The 16,030-nt window shown below is 45.5% G+C and overlaps 1 protein-coding gene across 4 annotated transcripts in view; it reads left to right on the forward strand.

Moving 5' to 3' along the window:
• The window catches only part of LOC110500244 (ras association domain-containing protein 3), a 49,621-nt gene that overhangs the window by 15,606 nt on the left and 17,985 nt on the right, over positions 1–16,030 (forward strand). Inside the window, exon 1 of one of the 4 annotated variants that reach the window (XM_021577497.3) lies at positions 10,526–11,407. The exons of the other annotated variants lie outside the window; for them this stretch is intronic. Within the exon in view, the coding sequence (XP_021433172.1) occupies positions 11,285–11,407 (123 nt within the window). The 5' untranslated portion in view covers positions 10,526–11,284. Of the gene's footprint in view, positions 1–10,525; positions 11,408–16,030 lie in introns of those variants that run through there. 4 annotated transcript variants of the gene reach the window in all.

A 16,030-nucleotide genomic window follows, 5' to 3' on the forward strand; every position in this document is an offset into this window, starting at 1 on the left:
GTCCTCTGATCCTTCTCGCCTCTCCTCTTCAGACGAAGAGGAGGACGACCGTGACACAAGAACAAAGAGCTGTCAAAGGACACCAGAAACAAAATTGTAGACCTGCACCAGGCTGGGAAGACTGAAGAACCACACGGGGGGACCTAGTGAATAACCTGCAGAGAGCTGGGACCAAAGTAACAAAGCCTACCATCAGTAACACACTACGCCGTCAGGGACTCAAATCCTGCAGTGCCAGACATGTCCCCCTGATTAAGCCAGTACATGTCCAGGCCCATCTGAAGTTTGCTAGAGAGCATTTGGATGATCCAGAAGAAGATTGGGAGAATGTCATATGGTCAGATGAAACCAAAATATAACTTTTTGGTAAAAACTCAACTCGTCGTGTTTGTAGGACAAAGAATGCTGAGTTGCATCCAAAGACCACCATACCTACTGTGAAGCATGGGGGTGGAAACATCATGCTTTGGGGCTGTTTTTCTGCAAAGGAACCAGGACAACTGATCCGTGTAATGGAAAGAATGAATGGGGCCATGTATCGTGAGATTTTGAGTGAAAACCTTCTTCCATCAGCAAGGGCATTGAAGGTGAAACGTGGCTGGGTCTTTCAGCATGACAATGATCCCAAACACACCGCCCGGGCAACGAATGAGTGGCTTCGTAAGAAGCATTTCAAGGTCCTGGAGTGGCCTAGCCAGTCTCCAGATCTCAACCCCATAGAAAATCTTTGGAGGGAGTTGAAAGTCCGTGTTGCCCAGCAACAGCCCCAAAACATCACTGCACTGGAGGAGATCTGCATGGAGGAATGGGCCAAAATACCAGCAACAGTGTGTGAAAACCTTGTGAAGACTTACAGAAAACATTTGACCTCTGTCATTGCCAACAAAGGGTATATAACAAAGTATTGAGATAAACTTTTGTTATTGACCAAATACTTATTTTCCACCATAATTTGCAAATAAATTAATAAAAAATCCTACAATGTGATTTTCTGGATTTTTTTTTCTATGATGAAAATTACAGGCCTCTCTCATCTTTTTAAGTGGGAGATCTTGCACAATTGGTGGCTGACTAAATACTTTTTTGCCCCACTGTATGTACAGTACGTATGTATGTACGTACGTACGTACCTGTCCTACTAAATGAATCACAGACAGCTGGTTACGCGATGAAGTTCACAGGAGTAAAGCCGACTCAATATGGCTGCCAGTCAACACATGGTGACATTTTATAACTAGGAATCCTACACACTGTAACACAGCCTCCGAGTGTGACAAGATCTGGGGCAGCACTCAGTCCTAACGTGCAGGAGCGTAAAGTGATTAGCTGATTGAATAGATCAGGGATTGCATCTAGCAGTGATTGTTCTGGTCTGGAGTGTGTCACTGAGTTGACTATAACAGAGTAATACAGAGATTGACATAAGTCTGACCCAGAGCTCTTGCCCTGTCATGGGCTAACTCTGTTACTGGGCTTGAAACACAGTTCTTGGTAATGGCAAGTGTCACTGTCAATTTCTCACCATAGAGACATGATTGCATCACATGCAATGTACATCTCTGTCAGCGCTAACTAAAGGTCTATACACAACAAGAGCTCACTAACTCAAAAATGAACACACTAATGCAAGAAATTACACACAAAGACACCCGAGTACATAATTTGTACTCGGTTAGTTAATGTGTGATTTAGTTAGTTCATGTATAGTAAGTTTAGCTGTAGAGGTAGTTGTTCTGACTGAGGGGATGTGTTTTCTGACTGAGTGACTATGCACAGTGCTGAGAGTGACCTCTGAACTAATATGACAATGTCCCCTACTGCACTCTTATAGGCTGAGCCATGCCCTCTGGTAGGTTATCTAACCAGACAGGCGGTAAATAATAGGTATATTTCCTGTTCCTGTACGATGGGAAAGTCAAACACAGGGACCTGGGGGGGGGGGACAGTTGTTAGGAGGAGAAGAATGTTGATGTATTCCCTCTGGGCTTCTTTGCTGCTCGTTAACCCCAAAATGTTAGCTTAGGATAACCTGCATAAGTTGTTGAACTTTAACCTTTGACCTTTGTGACACCTCTGTTAATATGTGCATTCTTCACAAACCTTCACAGAACTCTTTATCTGTGGCGGAATGCTCAGGGACTCTACACCTCTCTAAGCTCTCAGACTAACGGGAGTCTCCCTTATTCCCTTCCCTCTTCTCCTCCTCATCGTGCGCGGGGTAATGTAGTACGTCCTATAGGGTTGCTTGCGTCATGCCATAGGTATGCTATCTTACCTGCTTCAGTCCGGTTAAGCTATGGGCCAAAATCAAAGGATACCGTCAGTATAGACAAGAGGACAGGAAAGGCTCTACATAGATCGAACAAAGCTTTAGACCTCATGCTGAATGAAGATTCCTCAACAGCACACTGTGTAGCCAACAGAAATAGCCAACCGTTTCCTTAGTGACCCCAAATGTTAAATACAATTCTGCGTGGCTCCGTTGGTTTTTCATGGTGCTTGTAACGCCAAGGTTGTGGGGAACCCGTGTGAAAAAAAGTATGAGAATGTATGCACTCACTACTGTAAGTCATAAGAGCGTCTGATAAATTACTGAAATGTAAATGTTTAGTGGAAATACCCCCGAACACTTGTCACTGAATCACTGAAAGGCTGCTCTGTCACACGGCTCTCGCTATAAGATATAGGCCTACACTCCTCTGATAACAGAACCCAACCTCTCAGCAGAGTGCCTGGTCCTGGAACCGTTCTCCAACCCAGAACCCAGAACTCGGAAACAAAATCCACCAAATCATATATTGCGTAACAGCTCTGTTCTATATGATTAGTGGGCTGTAATTTAAGATAGTTTACCTTTTAGTGACCTAACCTCAACTGCAGGGATATTGTGAAACACACAGTTAAAAAGGACTTGGTTGACCAAGTCACACCCGGTCCTGATTTACTGTAGATGTTGATGTCGGGTTTTTATTGTTACGTGGTTGTTGTGAGGGAGCGGGGTCAGAGTTCAGCCCAGATTGGTTCATCATGTTGCTGTTTTACAGACAGGGTGTTCCAGTTATTTCAATGTTCCCTCTCTGTGTCAAACTGGGCAGATAAAGATGTACGATAACATCTTCAACACACCAGACATCCACAGGCTTTCCCCATAACCCAGCTACCTCTGACAGACAGTGTTTCCTATCAGCAGACATAGCAGGCATGACTGTCTGGATCAAAGAATCGTCTGGGACTCTACAGTGAACTCTATTGAACTAGAATGTCTATCACTACTAGTCAATATTCATTTGGTCTGCGATACATCAGTGGTCATCCCAGTCCCTTATGGTTCCAGCGTAGTTCCCCTATCATTCACAGCCCTACAAGAAAACCTTATGTCGAGCCACAAGACAGAGTGGCTTCTGTGCTACGATCACAATCAAAACCCCATCACGATCACAGCCTGAGGACTTCCAGGTCAGCCTGTAAAAACTGGATGTATTATTGTTTCTTATCTGCACCTCCTCTCCCCTGTTTCCCATCGTCTCCCATCTTTCCTGCCAGTCTGTAGTGTAATCAGTGAGTCATTGTGTTGTGACCTGAGGAGAGGAGACGTCCATGTTGTTGACAGAGCCAACAGCTCATCAGAGCCTGCGTCTAATCCAAGTGTGACGAGGGGATAATCTCACCCGATGTTTTATGTTGCCTGTAGTGGCTGTGTGTTTTAACTGTAGCGTCTCTGTGCTTCCCCCTCAGTGTCTATAGGTAGTGTTTGTGCTTCCCCCTCAGTGTCTATAGGTAGTGTTTGTGCTTCCCCCTCAGTGTCTATAGGTAGTGTTTGTGCTTCCCCCTCAGTGTCTATAGGTAGTGTTTGTGCTTCCCCCTCAGTGTCTATAGGTAGTGTTTGTGCTTCCCCCTCAGTGTCTATAGGTAGTGTTTGTGCTTCCCCCTCAGTGCTTCCCCCTCAGTGTCTATAGGTAGTGTTTGTGCTTCCCCCTCAGTGTCTATAGGTAGTGTTTGTGCTTCCCCCTCAGTGTCTATGGGTAGTGTTTGTGCTTCCCCCTCAGTGTCTATAGGTAGTGTTTGTGCTTCCCCCTCAGTGTCTATAGGTAGTGTTTGTGCTTCCCCCTCAGTGTCTATAGGTAGTGTTTGCGCTTCCCCCTCAAATGTACAGACAGAGTGGGGACCTGATGATTCTAAGCCCTGTGTCCATCTAAGGGCCAGACAAAGGAGCCACAGTTAGTTACTGTATATGGGGCATAAGGCGGGGAGAGAGCAGGTCTATTGTGACTCTTTAAGCGAGTCCTGACCTGCCTATAGTATTATGCCTGTGAGCAGCAGCTGTTCCTGTGTTGTCTGCAGTTATGAGTAGGATAAAGTTGCCCCTATACATTTATAGATCTGTGCCTATGGGCTGATCGTAGGGTAGCCAATGGTGTGGTATGAATCGGGTCTGTGTGTGTTTATGTTTACAATGCTGCCTTGAACTCTGCCCACCGTATCTACCCGTATAATCGCTGCCTCCTCCTCCCGCTCCTCTGCAATAAGCTTCCACTGCAAATGGCACACATTCGACACTGATAAAGGTATAAATGTACAAAATTAACGTTGAAAGACTTGAGATTCAACTGGATTTGAGAAAACCGAGAGCGTGTGAAGTGGATAGTGTTGATCTGGCTGTGTTGGCAACGACGAGTGTAGAATTATGGGCAGCAGCTCAACTCCCCAAAGAGTAAGTATGTTACCCAGTATAATAGTCCCTTTGATCTCTCCGGGGTCAACGCTGGGTGCCAGGTTCTTTACCGTTTGAAGTGCAAAATGGAGGGTGGTTTGTGTAGCTCAGAAACCAGTTAAGTGAAATACAGTAGTCTGCACATAACTAAGAACTTTTTGTTGTTGTTGTGAGCTTGTGAAAATTAGGTAACTACAGAAGCAAAGATGGAATATATTACAGTAGCATAGTGTCCGTATCCAAGCATTCCTATGGTGTTTGCTCATGAGTGAGTGGCGCTTCTTGGCTGTCAGAGAATGTTGTGAGTTACTGTGCCTCAGAGGAAGAGAGGCAGCAGATATATTTCAACACACACACTCACTCCAATGCACTCAGTGCCTCAGAAGAAACACAGGAGAAGTCAAAGTTGAGTCACTCAGGCCTTATTTGGCGAAGTAAAAGGGGGTAGGGACAGGTATCCAGTACTATTCTGGTGTAATCTAACCTCGTATATGGCCACAGGTGTTGAACAAAAAAACTCAGCAATCTACACACAATACCCCATAACGACAAAGCAAAAACAGGCTTTTAGAAATTTTTGCAAAAGTATTCAAAATAAACAACTGAAATATGTATTACATAAATATTCCGACCCTTTACTCAGTACTTTGTTGAAGCACCACAATTACAGCCTTGAGTCTTCTTGGGTACGACGCTACAAGCTTGGCACACCTGTATTTGGAGAGTTTCTCCCATTCTTCTCTGCAGATCCTCTCAAGCTCTGTCAGGTTGGTTGGGGAGCGTCGCTGCACAGCTATTTTCAGGTCTCTCCAAAGATGTTCAATCGGGTTCAAGTCCGGGCTCTGACTGGGCCACTCAAGGACACTCAGAGACTTGTCCCGAAGCCACTCCTGTGTTGTCTTGGCTGTGTGCTTCGCGTCATTGAACCTTCACCCCAGTCTGAGGTCCTGAGCGCTCTGGAGCAGGTTTTCATCAAGGATCTCTCTGTACTTTGCTCTGTTCATCTTTCCCTCGATCCTGACTAGTCTCCCAGTCCCTGCCACTGAAAAACATCCCCACAGCATGATGTTGCCAACACCATGCTTCACCGTAGGGATGGTGCCAGTTTTCCTCCAGACGTGACGCTTGGCATTCAGGCCAAAGAGTTCAATCTTGGTTTCATCATACCAGAAAATCTTGTTTCTCATGGTCTGAGAGTCCTTTAGGTGCCTTTTGACAAACTCCAAGAGGGGTGTCATGTGCCTTATACTAAGGAGTGGCTACCGTATGGCCACTCAACCATAAAAACCTGATTGTTGGAGTACTGCAGAGATGGTTGTCCTTCTGGAAGGTTCTCCCATCTCCACAGAGGAACTCTGGAGCTCTGTCAGAGTGACCATCGAGTTCTTGGTCACCTCCCTGACCAAGGCCCTTCTCCCTCGATTGCTCAGCTCTAGGAAGTGTCTTGGTGGTTCCAAACTTCTTCCATTTAAGAATGATTTCACGGTATATGATTACACCTGTTGTATTCGGCGCATGTGACAAATAAAATTTGATATGATTTGATGAAGCCCACTGTGTTCTTGGGGACCTTCAAAGCTGCAGAATTGTTTTTATACCCTTGCCCAGATCTGTGCCTTAACACAATACTGTCTTGGAGCTCTACGGACAATTCCTTCAACCTCATGGCTTAGTTTTTGCTCTGACATGCACTGTCAACTGTGGGGCCTTATATAGATAGGTTTGCCTTTCCAAATCATGTCCAATCAATTGAATTTATCACAGACTCCAATCAAGTTGTAGAAACATCACAAGGATGATCAATGGAAACAGGATGCACCTGAGCTCAACTTCGAGTCTCATAGCAAAGGGTCTGAATACTTATGTAAATAAGGTATTTATTTGAATTTTTTTATACATTTGCAAAAATGTCTAAAAAACGGTTTTTGCATTGTCATTATGTGGTATTGTGTGTAGATTGATGAGGAAAACATGTATTTAATCCATTTTAGAATAAGGTTGTAATGTAACAAAATGTGGAAAAAGGAAAGGGGTCTGAATACTTTTCCGAATGCACTGTATACAGTATACTGAAACTAGCTATCCATCACTCTTATGAGTGAGCATTCCTCATCTGTGTTTTATCTCAAGCACATCATATATCATTGCTCATAGGAATATTTTTTGTACTTCCTGATAATAAAATAGGGTGAATTATTACAACAATGTCGTCATTCTAGATGATAAAGGTAGGGGAACTCGGACTCCCACACTCACTGATTAGCCTGAAGTAGAGAGTGTCAGTTTTCTCACAACACTCTCTCCACAGACTAGCCTTTGTGGTGGAAGTCTCATTTATGGAGTCATTTATGGGACATTCCTTACGCCTCCCCGACCTCACCCACTCACCTCCTTATGCACCTACCCCTTTTACCTCACCCTCACCTCTTCTTACCCCTTCACCTATAACTAACTAAATCTGCAGCTTGGAAACAAGCAGTGTGCTGAGAACCTTAACCCCCTGTCTGCAGAGGAATGTGGGTAATGTCTGCCAAGGGCTGTAGCTTTCAGCCAGAGAGACTACAGGCCTAGTGAAGGTTCACCTCTCTCTCTCTCTCTAGCCTGGCCTGCCTGACCGCTCTCTCTCTCTCTGTGGAGATCGGGAAGGGGGGGGGCGGGGTTCAAGCTGAGTGTCCATTGTTTTACACCAGGGAAGGGAGAGGGAGTTTGAGGGGGTTGGGACTGAGAATGAGTTTCCATGTGTCTGAGACATTCTCTGTGATTTTTTTTCACACGCTCCCATGCACCTACAGGAGCCGATCTGTTGGTTCCAAAGTCAGCACAGTACTACAGAAATACAGGCCACGGAAGCCATAACAACTAGTGCCCATCACTCCACCTGACCAGAAGCTGTTGGTTAGACAGGGTTCTAGTGGACTGTATAGTTTGTCCTCGACAGACATGTGGGCAGTTGGCTCTGAGACTGCAAGAGAACTGGACAGAGAGGCCAGCTGTATGAATCTTCTCTGGCCAGGCTGTGGTGTGGTTGAAGGGTTTGGCTGTTCCAGTGCTTCTAGGTTATTTTTAGGTCGCCTCTGCACTCTGGGTTTAAATTAGGGTTGTCCCTCCATAAACCCCAAAGAAGCCTGCTACAGTATGTGTTGGGTGTGGTCAGGATAAGGGTTGTACGCCTTATTCACTACAGATGTTACATACGTTTGACCCAGTATCTGACATTGTAACATCCTTTCTAGTGACTGGGTGGGCTAGTTAGTTGAATGATATTAGTGTGTTAAAGAACAGGCCACACAGGAGGAGCCATGTAGAAATGTACTCAGAAAAAAGCCTTAGGCAACTAAAATCCTAATAGAAATTAACTGCATGCACTTTTCATTATGGCTGTTAAAGCATTATAGCTCTGCTCTCTGAGAATCACAGTAATGGGTTCCATTTGTTGGCTGATGCAAGACAACTTTATCAGACACTAAAAACACCACCACTGAGTTAAAACATGAATAAAAAACATATTACACATTTATAACCAAATAAACCCAGGAGCCAGCTAGCCTCCCCACCGTCAAACACCAAATGTGTTTTTAAGAATGTTTATTAATACTTATACAACAGATTATCTGACACTGCATGGGGTGGTTGTCGTAACAACAGCATGAGAAGCTGCTGATGAAATGATTACATTTTCATGACTCACTGTGATCAATGCCAGTAGGAGAGAAAGCCAACCAACATCAGGGAATGAGAGTCAGTAGCAGAGAGGGGTTTATTCCTGGCTAGAACCCAACCCAGTCTCATGTCTAACAGAGAACAAGACTTTAATTTGGGTGTTTTTATTCAGCTTTTCTTCATCCATGCCAAACGTTTACATAACTAATGTTGTCCTCATATGGTAGAGATGGACCAGAGATGGACCCCAGGTCACTATAACCAATGCCTTGACCAGTTTGGATTGAAAGGTGAGAATGCAGTTGAACCGGAGTTCCTGCGTAGGGTTCTCGTTGTCCCATTTCCTGGTTACTGATGATGTCATGTTACCCCTGGCTACAGAATCCCGTCCGAGCACATTGAGCTGTGTTAGGGTGGATCCCATAGGCCTATGCAGAGTTTAGAAAGGGGCAAGACATTCTGATTTTATATATAGGTTATATGTGGTTCTGGTAGATAGGCAGGGGTTTTTGACATGTACACACTAAGAGACACACAAACACACACTACCACAACTATCAAGGGTCACTGGGAATTTTAAAAGGTTGGTCTGACTGAACGGCTGATGTTCCACCCATTCATCTGGGCGTATGTAAGTCTAAAGTATTAAATGCCTTTGGTCTGCATTTTTAGTTTAGTTGGTCCTGGAGCTCTGGTAAAGCAGCATGTTGCAGGGAAGGAAAATAAGAAAGCTAGCTTCGCTGTGCTGCATGTTCATTGAGGTAAGTGGGAAGCAGATGTTATGTTGTCTCTTTAGGATGTGTGCACCTATGGATTCATATGGATTATTTGATGATGAGTGGAAGTGCTGAGCATATAGACAGACCTACAGTATAAAAAATAATGTCACCTTTATTTAACTAGACAGTTAAGAACAAATTCGTATTTACAATGACGGCCTACACCGGCCAAACCCGGACGACGCTGGGCCTATTGTGCGCCGCCCTATGGGACTCTCAATCACGGCCGGATGTGATACCGCCTGGAATCTAACCAGGGACTGTAGTGACGCCTCTTGCACTGAGAAGCAGTGCCTTAGACCGCTGTGCCACTCGGGAGTATGTCATCAAGTGCCACACTGACTAAGGAAAGAAAAGTATGAGAGGCAGGAAGTAAGAAAGAATGAAATAACTATTGGTTTCACTTCATTGATGTGAACGTAATGGAGAAGCCGGTGGAAACTGTTGGTTGGGAAGAGGCGAAAGAGGTGCGATGACGCGAAAGCGCAAGAATGGCGCATAAGATCAGAGGTTTGTCTCCTGAGTTTGAGGAGTACATACTGTACATACTTACGTCTCCTGATTACAAACCAAGTCATCTTACTTATAGGTCTTCATGCTCTCTTGAGAACCTTGAGGATCTTGAAATGGAGTCAGTCGGCAGTGGTGAGCACTCTGAAGTTGAGCCAGTCCAGGATGTAGTGGTCCTACATGCGGCAGCAGGTGTGGTAGAGTCTTTCAACGTTTGCCCCGAGAATCCTACCGGAGAGTGAGATTTTAGAAAAGGGTTGATTCCGGCTTTTTGGGCAACCCGTACGTTGTGTCAAGCTGGGTAAAGGATAAACTGGGAATGGTTACATCTGAAGTTTCGAGAAGTGGAATTGTTTGGATTTTTTATGTATCTGCCTCCCAGAGGAAGCGGGTGCTTTAAGTCACGCAGCTCGGGGTTCAACCTGTGGTGTGCTTTGCTCTCCGGAGCAGGGCACCGCTGAAAGGGGTGCCCTGTGGGGAAGTGTTGAATGTAGAGGTGGATCAAATGAAAATGAAGATTCCTAGTGTTTGTGACTTCTGCCATTTGGTGAGATGTAGACCCGATGGCAAGACTGAAAATACCCTGTCTGTTTTGTTGAGCTTTGACCCAGAGTTTCTACCTGTTAAGGTTAGGTTATATTTGCTATTCTGTGAGGGCCTATGTTCCGAACCCGCTACGGTACTTTAGGTGCCAAGGTTTTGGACATGTTGCAGCAGTAATGTAGAAGGGAAATCCCACGATGTGAGAAATGTGCATGAGAGCACAGTCAGAGGGAGTGTACTGTTGGGATAGAGAAAGCACTGTGTGTCAACTGTGAGGGTGCCAATGCAGCTGGGGATACGAAGTGCCCTGTGAAAGAGAGACAGGTTGAGATTGCCAGGGTTCGAGTGGGTCAGAAAGTTTCCTATGCTAAGGCAGCCGACTGGGAGCCCCCCAGTGAGCAGGCATGAAGAGAGCGAGCCAGAGAGGATAAGTTTTAGTAAGGTTGGATTTCTTGCGGTTATAGCCATGGTGATCAACTGCACTTCACTGATGGAACAGACACCACTGAATATACTGTAGATGTTGTAGTTGCAGTAGCAGAGAAATATTTGGGTGTGAGAGATTTTAGTGCAGAAGTTCTACAGGAAGGTTTGAGAGAAGGGGTTCCATCCATCGGGCAAAAATAGTGGAATGGGGTGGTGGGTTTTTGGGGATAGTGTATAGTTGCATGGTTAGATGGTGGTGCAATTTAAATGTGTCCAATTCCTCTTTCCCTTTTTTGGGGGTGACCAAAATGTGCAATCTGCTCTCCTACCTGTAAACGGCAGCAACACAGCGTCTAGTCTGCCGGAAAACCACACGAAGAAGAAGAGGAAGAAAGTCAAAGGTGATTTCTATAGAGGAGTTTTCAATGAATTCTAGTAGGCGTGTCTTCAGAGCGGCTGACAGACGGCGGCTCCATAGTTGCTAGAGTGTGAGGATTCATCAGTAGTTGGTTGAAGAGTGAACGGAGGATTCGAGCGTTGGAAAGTGTTCGGCTTTTTGCGGTTCACAAAACAAGTTTGCGGAGGTGTAGCCAACTTTATTTTCAAGTTGTTGCTTTGCTGCAGCCAAATTTGAAGAGATTAGTTTTCTCCTCAAATGACGTGGACTAGCACCATGAGTAGTGGCTACAGTAGTTTAGAGGAGGACTCCGAAGAGTATTTTTTCACCGCCAGAACTTCGTTCTTCAGGAAGCCTTCAGGGAAACCAACCCAGTGCAAGGTACATGAACTTTAATTTGTGCCAACGTCTCACCTGTTAAATACTGTGTTTTGTCATATAAAGTTAGCAACCTGTTGCTAACGCGTTAATTTAAGGAGTTACCAGTTTCGCGTGCAGTCCTGCTCTACAGTATGTTCAACGTAACCAATGGCAGGCAGGCTGGCTAGCCGTCTCATGAGTTAACTTTAGCTATCAATTATTTGTTTAGGCTAAATCCGTATTGGTTTGCCAGGCTTTATGATTTTAGATTTGAATGGAGCTAATCTGATGGTGGACAATTATATCCGTAATCTGAGTGGCACGTGCAGCTAATATATTTCAGAACCACGTGGGATCATACTTTGATAGTGGCACCTAAATTGCTATCCTAACACTTTATATTTTGAGCTATAGTCAACAATTTAAATTGTATAGCTGTATTTTAAACAGTGGAAGAGTTGGTTAACGTGCATGCCAGAGGTGCATGCCAGAGGGGACCTTTAGCCCCTGATTGGGTTAAAGCTCATGACATCCTGACTATGGGTTCTGGAACTCATAAGTAGGTCAATTTGTGCTCATCAATACTGGTCTGTCTCCCAGACTCAAGACTCTGCATATAATGTAAGTTATTGTCCTGTCTCTCACACACAACTGCATTCACTATGTGTGTGTTGAGCTTGCAAACTCTTCTCAGCCTGACCTCTCATATTTCCATATGACCTTGACACAGTCATATTCCATGCCACCCTGCGGACAAAGTGGCCCATGCAACACACACACACACTATGCCATGAAGGGACTTGCCCACTAAGCATAATGCTGTGTCTGCACCCACAATTGTGTTATTGTGAGTGAAACGTCACTCAGAGGGTCTCTCATAGTAGCCCCTCCAGCAGCTCAAATCCTGCTGTATGGGGTTCTATTCATCCAGTACCATGTGGAAGACTTAATGCCTTCTTTTTAAATGTACTGTTCTTCATGGTGCCATTGGTTATGCCACTGCTACTTGTTTCAAATAGGTTTCATGGGCTTAGATAACTCTCTTTCCTTACCCCCCTGACAGCCCCAGCAAACAACAGTTAAACTACCAGTTAATGATAAAGATGAGGGGCTAGTTAGGTTCTTCCGTAGCAGTGTCTCCTCTTGCGCAATGGTTTTTGTGACGATTTAGATTCTCTGTTGGCCTTGGCCCATGTTTAACCAAGAGTGCCTGTTCATTGTGGTGTGTGTCTTTACAAGTCAAAGTTTCAGCTTCAACATGCCTCTAGTCTTTCTGTTTACCCCTTAGCACCATGGACACTCAAAGCTCTGACTCTGCCCGGGCTGCTGGGAAACAGCTGCAATAGACACACACGGTGGCGGCACAGCTTCTGAGTGACGGGGCCTCATAACCCTCCTCAGCTAGTCTCTGTCTCCAGAGTAGCTAGCTAATACTGTGGACTACTCAGTAACTCACAGCCCTCTTTCTGTATACGGGAGGAGAGAACCCTAATGGGTTTGTAGAGGAGCTATGTGATAGATATATTGCTGTATAGTACATTAATCCTAATAGTAGGTGTGTGTAGTGTTAGTTATAGTTATCGTATTTGCTCCTGAGTGGCACAGCGGTCTAAGGCATTGCATCTCAGTGTTAGAGGCGTCACTACAGACCCTGGTTTTGATTCCAGGCTGTATCAACAACCGGCCGTGATTGAGAGTCCCATGGGGCGGGTCACAATTGGCCCAGCGTCGTCTGGGTTAAGGTTTGGTACGCCGTCATTGTAAATAGGAATTTGTTCTTAACTGACATGCCTAGTTAAATAAATACTTAAAGTAGTTAGGTTTTAGTAGAGCTGTTTGGGAGTGAGTTGGTCTGTTTCAATCTAACATGGCAGCCGTGTAGAAAGAGGGCTGCTGTTTGTTGCTCTGCTCCAAAGTCAACAACGGCAGACGCTTATGTAAGATAATCATCACGCATTATCTCCTCTGGCAGTCTTCCTGTATAAAACTATAGGCTGCCTCGGTCACAGAGAGGGCTGTTGGTTGGGTTGAGTGGAGGACAAGCGGTGGCTGTTTGTGTGTTTAGGGTGCTGTACAACAATAATGCATTTCAGGTTCTCTCCTTGAGTGCTCTCTTTTTCCAGATGGAGAGGGTGGGAGAGAGATCTGTCCAACAGAGGGAGGGAAAGAAACAGCTTAGTACCGGTCTTCCTCAGACATCAGAAACACTGCTCCATCCGGACCAGAGGATGCCCCAGATTACTAGAAGGGGATGGAATCACACCCATGATTTCTGTGTTGCTACAGATAAAGAAGCTGCTTTAGCCTCCCTTCCCGTCTCTACTGCTGCTGGTGGGAAAAGGCCCCTTTTAGTTGGATCTCAGTCCCGCAGACTATATTCCTGTGTAAGTACAGGAGGGTTTTGGTGGCAGTGCCCCCACACACGTTCAGGGAGGCTGGGTTTGACTTGTCTATGACATTACCTGGCAGCATGGTGTGATCAACCACACAATCCATTAACACACCCTCCCTCACGCGTCTCCCCCTCTGCCACCCCTAGTTCCTCAGCTATTGTATTGCAGTTCCTGATTGTTCCCAGCTTTGTATCTGGTTCTCTGTTTGCTGTCACTTTCAGTTCAAGTTGTGCATAATGTATTTTTTTTAAATTTATGCTATCCAATTGGTAGTGACAGTCTAGTCCCATTGCTGCAATTCCCGTACTGACTCGGGAGAGGTGAATGTCGAGAGCCGTGCATCCTCTGAATCATGACCCCGCCAAGCCGCACTGCTTCTTGACACATTGCTCGCTTAAAGCGGAAGCCAGGAAACACCGTACACCTGGCAACCTAGTCAGCGTGCATTGCGCCTGGCCCGCCACAGGAGTCGCTAGAGCGTGATGGGACAAGGACAACCCGGCCTGCCAGCCAAACCCTCCACTAACCCGTACGGTGCAGGGCCAATGTGCGCCGCCTCATGGGTCTCCCGGTTGCGGCCGGCTGTGACACAGCTTGGGATCGAAGCAGGATCTGTAGTGATGCTGCACACAATACTTTACATACTGCAGGTTTTTAAAGGACCAAGGAGTTTGGTCTGCTTCGTGTTTTCATTTTTGCCATCCAAAAAATATTGCGCTATTGGTATCGTCCTTGCCCTAATTATTATAGTATCACATTTAACACAGTTCCTCCATTTGGTCATGCTTGTCATCTTGCTGTAGGAAATGAGGAAATGTAAACAAACATGCAAGTCTAAAGTACATACAACAAACCTGTTCACCAGGCCTGCTCTTCCTCCTGGGCCGTACTGTGCTAGCGTTTACTTAGCACTAGCTTTCGGGGAGTGGAAAAGGTCTGAGTGAAAGAGAAGCCAGCCAATCTCAAACTCACACTAGAACCTTCAGTCTGCTGTGAGTTTACATAACGGCAGCCAGACCTCTCCAGACGCCTGTTCCAGAAGTGAGAACGCCTGAGAGCTTTGTCTCTGCTATTCAGGGACGGGGTGTCTGTTTTTTCCAGCATACCGGTCTGTGTGTGTGTGTGTGTGAGAGAGAGAGATGACTCCTCTGACTTGAGTTTTCAGATTTGGAGATGAAGTGAGTATGTCAGTGGCACACCCAGCCTAGACAAAATGTAGGATCTGCTCCAGGGAGATCTCAAATAGATCTGTGTAATTAACAAGTTATATATATATACTTGCTGTCCAAGCGGTGAATGACTGGTGCCACGACAGTTGTACCTTCATCAACCTTACACAAAGCCTTTCGTGTCTCTTTATGTGTGTTTCAATATGGCGTATTAATGATAGGAGATAGAATAGTATGACTAAGCAGTGGCAGAGGGCTCGGGGCACCACTTGAGGTACAGACTGTTTGAAGAGGAGTCCCTGAGGCTTTCATCTGTTTATGTTCACAACCTAGCCAGCCCTAAACACTGCTCAGCTCGACTCAGCTGTGTGTGCCTTGTAACCGTGTGTTTGTGTCAGTGGGTGCCATGCAGGCCTGTTTCCTTCCTGCTGTTGTGAGTTTTGTTCTGCTGCAGAAAGGAGAGAATGTCAACTGTTTCTCTGTTTTCATACTTCAGCTAAACAAAGCAAGACCCACACAGCATACTCCACCAATTCAGCCCTCGCAGCTACTGATAAAAAAAAGGCTGATTATGGAAACGTGCTTCTTAGTTTAGAAATGCAAAACGGGGCCCTACGTCATCTAGCCTACATACCAAACAGAGCCATGTTGAAAAAAAGACTGTGCTCCAAAGGTGGGTTTTACTGCAGGGAGTTAGCATGGGAGTAGGCTGCTTCATGATCCGTGGCCAGTCTTCCTCTCTTATGTTGCTGTTGCATGACCTGCCTGCATGTTACATAAAGCCCTTTTTATAACTGCCTGCTGCTCTAAGTGTTCTGTTCCAGAGGAAACTCAATTTGATTGTTTTTGCAATGGCCCCGGTTGCTATCGCAGTCCCCCCCCCCTACACGCACACACAGAGCAGGCTCCTTGATAATATGATTACCTTTCAGACTGCCTGCGTCATGGAGCAGATGAGGTGTTTGTTAAACACTGGACCCGTGTGTGTGCTCGACTACTCGTGCATGCACAGCCACATCAGTTATGGAACGGCAGCACTTGATCAAGCTTCCAGACCTACTGAACTGTATCACCTGTGGTCA

This window comes from Oncorhynchus mykiss, chromosome 21 (assembly GCF_057628025.1).
Source record: "Oncorhynchus mykiss isolate SJ-2025 chromosome 21, ASM5762802v1, whole genome shotgun sequence".
NCBI lineage: Eukaryota > Metazoa > Chordata > Actinopteri > Salmoniformes > Salmonidae > Oncorhynchus > Oncorhynchus mykiss.